This window comes from Halichoerus grypus, chromosome 12 (genome assembly GCF_964656455.1).
Source record: "Halichoerus grypus chromosome 12, mHalGry1.hap1.1, whole genome shotgun sequence".
NCBI classification, from domain to species: domain Eukaryota; kingdom Metazoa; phylum Chordata; class Mammalia; order Carnivora; family Phocidae; genus Halichoerus; species Halichoerus grypus.
The window spans coordinates 39,926,936-39,933,773 of NC_135723.1; the positions used below are offsets into that span (position 1 = coordinate 39,926,936).

Here is a 6,838-nt window from a genome sequence, read left to right on the forward strand (position 1 = left end):
GGTCAGAGAAAAGGGCTTTAAATGTTTTGTGGCTTATGGATATAATCTTTCAGCAAAAGTGTTTATTACTGGGGCGCCTGGGTGGCTCAGTCGTTAAGCGTCTGCCTTCGGCTCAGGTCATGATCCCAGGGTCCTGGGATCGAGCCCGGCATCGGGCTCCCTGCTCCGCGGGAAGCCTGCTTCTCCCTCTCCCACTCCCCCTGCTTGTATTCCCTCTCTCGCCGTGTCTCTCTCTGTCATATAAATAAATAAAATCTTTAAAAAAAAAAAGTGTTTATTACTAATTATTTTAATTAATCAACACCAATTGTGTGCCTACATGTGCCAGACACTGTGCTAGATACGGGAAACACCAAAATGACTTGAAAGATGGTCCCAGCCCTTAAAGAGATTAAGTGCTAGTGAGGAGGCAGACACATAAATAGTTAACTTCTATATAAATAACCTGTTAAGGCAACAACCTGTTCCCAGGGTGCTATGGGAACACTGAGGACTCTGAAAGTGAAAGTACCTTAGGGGAGATGATACCTAAGCTGAATGCAGAAAACTGGCTGTGTATTAGTTCAGTGAAATGGAGGGGAAGGGTTTTCCAGCTAGAGAAAAGGAGAGGCAGGAGGCCCAGAAATGGCTGGAGAACCACAGCAAGTTATGAAAGTAGTTGGTCATGAAAGATGACTTGAGCTGTGGCACTGGTGGATGGAGGGTCTGTGTGGACAGGTAGGGACCATGTCATGGAAGGTGTTGGGTGCCATGCTGAAGGGTGTGCACCGTAATTGAAGGGCTTTAGAGCTGGAAGTAGCGTGGGAAGTTTTACAATATAGATGGATCATTCTGCTTGCAGCATGGAAGATGGGGCAAGACTGAACTATTGGTATATTCAGACAAGGCAGGCTGAGGGCCTGACACTATAGATGGGATGGGGCTAAAAGAATATATAGGAGGAAAAATTAGTCACCTGTGATGACTAATTATATGTGGGGGTGGGAGAGAAAAAGGGAGTCATCCTGTCTTGCACCTACATCCCTGGTGTATGGATGTTGGAAAGACACCAGAGATCAGTAATACGAGAGGAGTGTTTTGAAGTGCGTGTCTTTTTGTAAGAAGAGTATGTGCAATATACAGACTACCTTGTAAAAGCCAGAAAAATAAGCATTTCAAAAAGGAGCAATTGATTAACATACTCTCAAGAGATCTAACAGAGCCCTGAAAAACTTGGACATGTTCATAGGCAGAGGAGAAAGACCACGCAGAGTGAAAGAATAAAAACAAAAGCAAAAACAGGGGAATTGATAGAGAAATGAATGGCAGGGGACGAGTCTAAAGCTCATGTGGAGAGGTGGCCCCAGCTGCTATAAAGGAATTTAAAAGGTGCAGAGAAGACAACCTCATGTAACCAAGATCACATCACATACTGCATATTTATTTTTAAGGGCATCACTGAAGCTCTCCTTTTATAATGTAGATGAACTTTAAAAAATTTAAATGTGGTTTAAATCTATCTTAACCAATTTTAAGTGTATGGTTCAGTCCTGTTAAGCACACTCACATTGTTGTGCAATCTCCAGAACTCTTTTCATCTTGCAAAACTAAAACTCTATGCTTATTAAACAACCACTCCCAGTCTTACCTCCCCCGCAGCCCCTGGCAACAACCACCATTCTACTTTCTGTCTCTATAAATTTGACTACTCTGGGTACCTCATGAAAGTGGAATCATATAATATTGTCTTTTTGTGACTGGCTTACTTGATTGAGCATAATGTCCTCAAGTTCCATCCATGGGGCAGCGTGTGTTTAGATTTTTAAGATTCTTTAAGATTGAATAATATTCTCTTAACTTTAAAAAAAATAGAAAAAAGAATCAAGAACCTGTTAGATTTTCTCTAGAAATCTTGGCAAATTTAGGAAATCATAGTAGTGACCAAAAAAAAAAAAAAATCACTCATAATCCTACCATCAGAGTTAGCCGCTATTAAAGTTTTTACTGTATTGTCTTCAAGTCTTGATGTCTCTATGTCTTTATGTAGAGATAGTTATATATTTTTAAATTTTATTCAGCTTTTTATTTTAATTCCAGTATAATTAATATACAGTGTTATATCAGTTTCAGGTGTACAATAGAGTGATTCAACAAATCTGTATATTACTCAGTCCTCATCATGTTAAGTTTTCAGAAAGAGTTATATTTTTTAATTTAAATACAAGGCATCATACTCTTGTTTGTAAGTTTCTTATGGCTGCTCTTACAAAGGCACCACATAGTTGGTGACTTACAACAGAAATTTAGTCTCTTACAATTCTGGAGGTCAGAATTTCAAAATGAGCCTGGGGCTAAATAAGGGGCTAAAATCAAGGTGTCAGTAGGGCTATGCTTTCTCCAGAAGATTTAGGAGAGAATCTGTTTCTTTACCTTTTCCAGGGGCTCACGGCCCTTTCTTCATCTTCCAAGCCAACATACATAGCTAGCGTCTTCTGTGTCTGACTCTGCATCCCTCACATAGCCTCTTCTGTCTGAGAAATCCCTCCACCTCCCCCTTATAAGGACACGTACTGTGGCATTTAGAGCCAACCTAGATAATCCAGGATAATCTCTCCACCCTCCAGATCCTTAATCACATCTGCAAAGTCTCTGACATGGAAGTTAACATTCATAGGCTCTAGAATTTAGGATGTGGATGTCTTTTGGGGGAGCTATTAGTCCACCTACCAAACCTACCACACTATGGATGCAAGTGTATCTACATATGGATAAAAGTGAACTTCACATTTGGAGTCAGACTCAGGTATTAAGCTTCTTCCTTCATTCTAGAATTTCCCAAAATACGAAATTTTCAAAAAGTTTTGCAAAATATGAAATTTTCAATCATAAGCCCTGAAATAGGAAAGATGCTCCTTGATTTCCTTGTAAGCAGTAGTGTGATGTGAAACATCATCTGGGAAGATAAATGTTAGTTGCCTGGGCACCTGCCACTTTGCCTCCGACCACTTCATCATGTCCTGACAGGCTTAGGTGCACTCTTGATAAGTGACTTGTCTTACATCTGTCCCTTCTCTCTATTCCCAGACTACCGTCTTCCCTTCCATTTAAAAGCAACTGACACTGATGTTCTTATAAGAAGCCGCAGAGACACACCAGGAGAAGGCCAGGTGATAAAAAGGCAGAAATTAGTGTGACCCAGCTACGAGCCAAGGAATGCCAACAATCAACAGCCACCACGAGAAACTAAGAAGAGAAAAGACAGGATTTTACCTGGAGTCTCAGTGGAAGCATGGCTCTGCTTGATTTGATTGGGGATAAGCACCTTGACTGGGGACTTAGAGTCTTCAGAACTACAAGACAATAAATTTCTGTTGTTTGAAGCCACCCAGTTTGTGGTACCTTGTTATAGCAGCCCAAAGAAACCAATACAGAGCCATCTGTCTTGTAGCACTGAATGCCAACCTGGCCTGCTGGGAAAGCAGCCAATCCAAATCATGGGGAAAGCTCATGGACTATGAAGGCACACAGCCTGAGCGTGAGCTCAAGCCCCAGGAATTCAGAAAAGTGAACAGCGTGTCCTGCTCTGAGCTTTCACCTTTCCCAGAGCAGCCACACCTTGTAGATGCCCTTTGACCATGCTCTCAAACTATTTGGTTTTCCTCAGCTCCCTGAAAAGCAGATAAGCCAACAAGAGGTACCCCAGTTACCCCTACCACTACCAGCCTGCTCCCAGATCCCAGCATGCTGGAAAGGCTACTCCAGCAAGAATGCTTGCAAAACACATCATCTACCGGAAGTTTTAGGCATTTACTACAAATTGCAGTATGATCCTTTGTATGGATTGCATTTTGCAAAGGTAATGCCAGAGCTGGTAAAGGACATGTGTACCAGAGCAAGAGGAGCACCGTGAAATAAGGAAATGAAGAGCTCCCAAGTTTCTGACCTTGCACAGGACCCAGGACCCTCTGAGGCGGTCATTTGTTTTGGGAATCCTGCCGAGGGTCAGATCAAGCATGATAAGGCTTCCCTGAGAGTGGGCTAAAGGTAGGTCAGAAATGAATATGACCTAGCTTCTCAGTAGATGGAAAAGAGAAAGCTGTGTCAACATTTTTAGAGTTAAAAAGGACGGAAGGGGAGGGAGGGAGTCAAGATAAGGAAACAAGACATCTTGAGAAAGTGTAATTGAAAACAAATCCCCAAAGTTTTGAGATATGCTCTGAAAGCAAGGCCTTGAACAGCTCGTTTCTGAGACCAGAGCAGGTATACACAGGCACGTGAACACTTGTCCCCACGGGTGGACCTTCAGTTTCACTGAATAGAAGAGGTGAGCATTGAAAGTCACCCAAAAATGCAAGTAGGGGCCATAGTAGCAACTACCAATGGTCTGCTGGGGAAAAGGAATCACAATTATTAACTTTACATACAATTCATCATAATGTCCTGGTCAATAGCCAAATACTACAATTCAGGGACAACACAGCAGGATATAAGGCATGACCCTTGCTTCAGCATGGTTCGGACTTCCGTTGTACTCATACTATTAGAAGTTCTTCAAAATATCCCTACTATTTACTTACCTACCTCTTTTGTCAGTGTTGTATAAGATACCAGGGACATGATTAGATTCAAGGCACTCAAGTTACATAGAGCTTTACGGGAGGCAAAGAAAACCTCTAAAATCTGCTATAGCCACTACAAATTTGGGGATGAATTCATGTTTCCAATTTCAATTCAAGTCCCCAGGCTACAGTGGTTACTGGTAAGAGTATCTAAATATGGTACTGGGGTAACAGATGGCACATAGTACCCCCAAAAAGTTCTAAGTTGACAGAGTTATGTGATTGCTGTGTATCCCGAGAGCATAAAGGACTCTTAAATAAAATTCAGTAGACAGCTGATGCTTGACCAGTAATTATGGGATTATATACATTATTTATACTTCCATGGTTTAAGGGTTGCCCATTGCAGCCCCTGCCAACATGGCCTTATATTCTAGTGTTAAACCATTTTCCTGCCCTACATTATAAGGACTTGACCAGCACACAGAAGCGAAGGTGAAGAAGACACAGTCCTGGCCCTCAGAGAATTCAAAGATCTATCGTTCATGTCTTTGTCAAGTGTCATTGGATCAGAGAAATCTCCTGCCCCTCCTCCATTCACCTGCTGCTTAGGTTTTCATTCTATCCCTTATCATGACCTGGCATACATTTATATTTTATTTGTTGTCTGCTTTCTCCTGTTGGAAAGAAAGCAGAGATTGTATGCCCAGAGTCTGCAACACTATCTGACATGTATAAGGCACTCAATAAATATTCATTTAATGTATGCATTGAAAACATGAAATCCTACACCTACAGCACCAATACCTCTAAGGATTGAGGAAGATTACCCTGCAGGGGCCAATGAGTAGAAGTTTAAATTAAGGACACGGTGATGACTTGGCTTTATCCACAATTTCAAGGCACATTGTGAATGTTCCTATATTAGACCAGAGCAATTGCTCTTCCCAGTACCTTATTCCAGCACCATTCATATGAGAAATGTCCCTGGTATCTTATACAACACTGACAAAAGAGGTAGGTAAGTAAATAGTAGGGATATTTTGAAGAACTTCTAATAGTATGCGTACAACGGAAGTCCGAACCATGCTGAAGCAAGGGTCACGCCTTATATCCTGCTGTGTTGTACAGACCAGGCTCGGAACCCTTGTGTATCGGTTTCCTATTGCCATTGTAACAAATTACCACAAATTTGTTGTTTAAAATATCGTAAGTGTATTATCTTATAGTTCAGAAGTCCAAAATGGGTAAAATCAAGATATTGGCAGGACTGTGTTACTTTCTGGAGGCTCTAGGAAAGAATCCATTTATTCCTTGCCCATACTGCTTCTAGAAGTCACCTGCATACCTTAGCTCATGGCCCTCCTCCATCTTCAAAGACAGCAAGAGTGAGTCCAGTTCTCCTCATATCACATCAATCTGAGCTTTTCTTCTGTTTGCTCTTTTCTATTTAAGGACCCTTGTGATTACGTCAGGCTCACTCACATAATCCAGGATACCCTTCCAATGTTAAGGTCAATTGATTAGTATATTAGTTTGTTAGGGTTTACCATAACAAAGTGCCATAGACTGGGTGACTTAAACAACAGAAACTTATTTTCTCACAATTCTGGAGTTTAAAAGTCTGTAACCAAGGTGTCATCAGGGTTTGTGTCTTTAGCAGGGTTAATAAATCTCTTTCCTTGATTTATAGATGGCTGTCTTCTGCCTGTGTCTTCACATGGTCTTCCCTGTGTGCATACCTGTGTCCTACTCTTCCCTTCTTATAAAGATACCAATCATATTGGATTAGAGCCCATCCCAATGGTCTCATTTTAATGTAATTACCCCATATCCACAGGCACATTCTTAGGTACTGGGGGTTAGTATTTCAATATATGAATTTTGAGGAGGACACAATTCAGCCTATAATGATTAGCAATTTTAAGTCCACCTCCTACCTTAATTCTTTTTGCCACGTAATATAATGTAACATATTCAGAGGTTCTGGGGATCCGGACATGAATGTCTTTGGGGAGCCTAACACACCTTGTTCTGAATATGGTTTCACTGGCATAGCAAATCTTGGAGAAATAGTCGTTCTGAGAGTAGAATATTCAAAACCTTTAACCATGGCCCCATAAAATCCCAGTAAAGCAATGATTGCTCAGGGGAATTATGTCAAGTCTTTAAAGAGATTGAGCTCTACCTCTATGGCCTGGAAGCAGAATAGCCTAGGGTTTTTCACCAAGCCCAAGTCTGTGTGTATGAATCTGGCTGAGGTCCCCCGAGCCCAGCAATCCACTCAAAGCAGTGGCCAA

The 6,838-nt window shown here is 41.4% G+C and overlaps 1 protein-coding gene across 2 annotated transcripts in view; it reads right to left on the minus strand.

Moving 5' to 3' along the window:
* The window catches only part of SLC25A13 (solute carrier family 25 member 13), a 183,626-nt gene extending 180,314 nt beyond the window's left edge, over window positions 1-3,312 (minus strand). Inside the window, exon 1 of one of the 2 annotated variants that reach the window (XM_078059285.1) lies at window positions 3,250-3,312. In XM_078059285.1, the coding sequence (XP_077915411.1) occupies window positions 3,250-3,270 (21 nt within the window). In that variant the 5' untranslated portion in view covers window positions 3,271-3,312. The remainder of the gene's footprint in view (window positions 1-3,249) is intronic. The other variant, XM_078059286.1, reaches the window with a different exon arrangement.
* Between the last annotated feature and the right edge of the window lie 3,526 nt (window positions 3,313-6,838).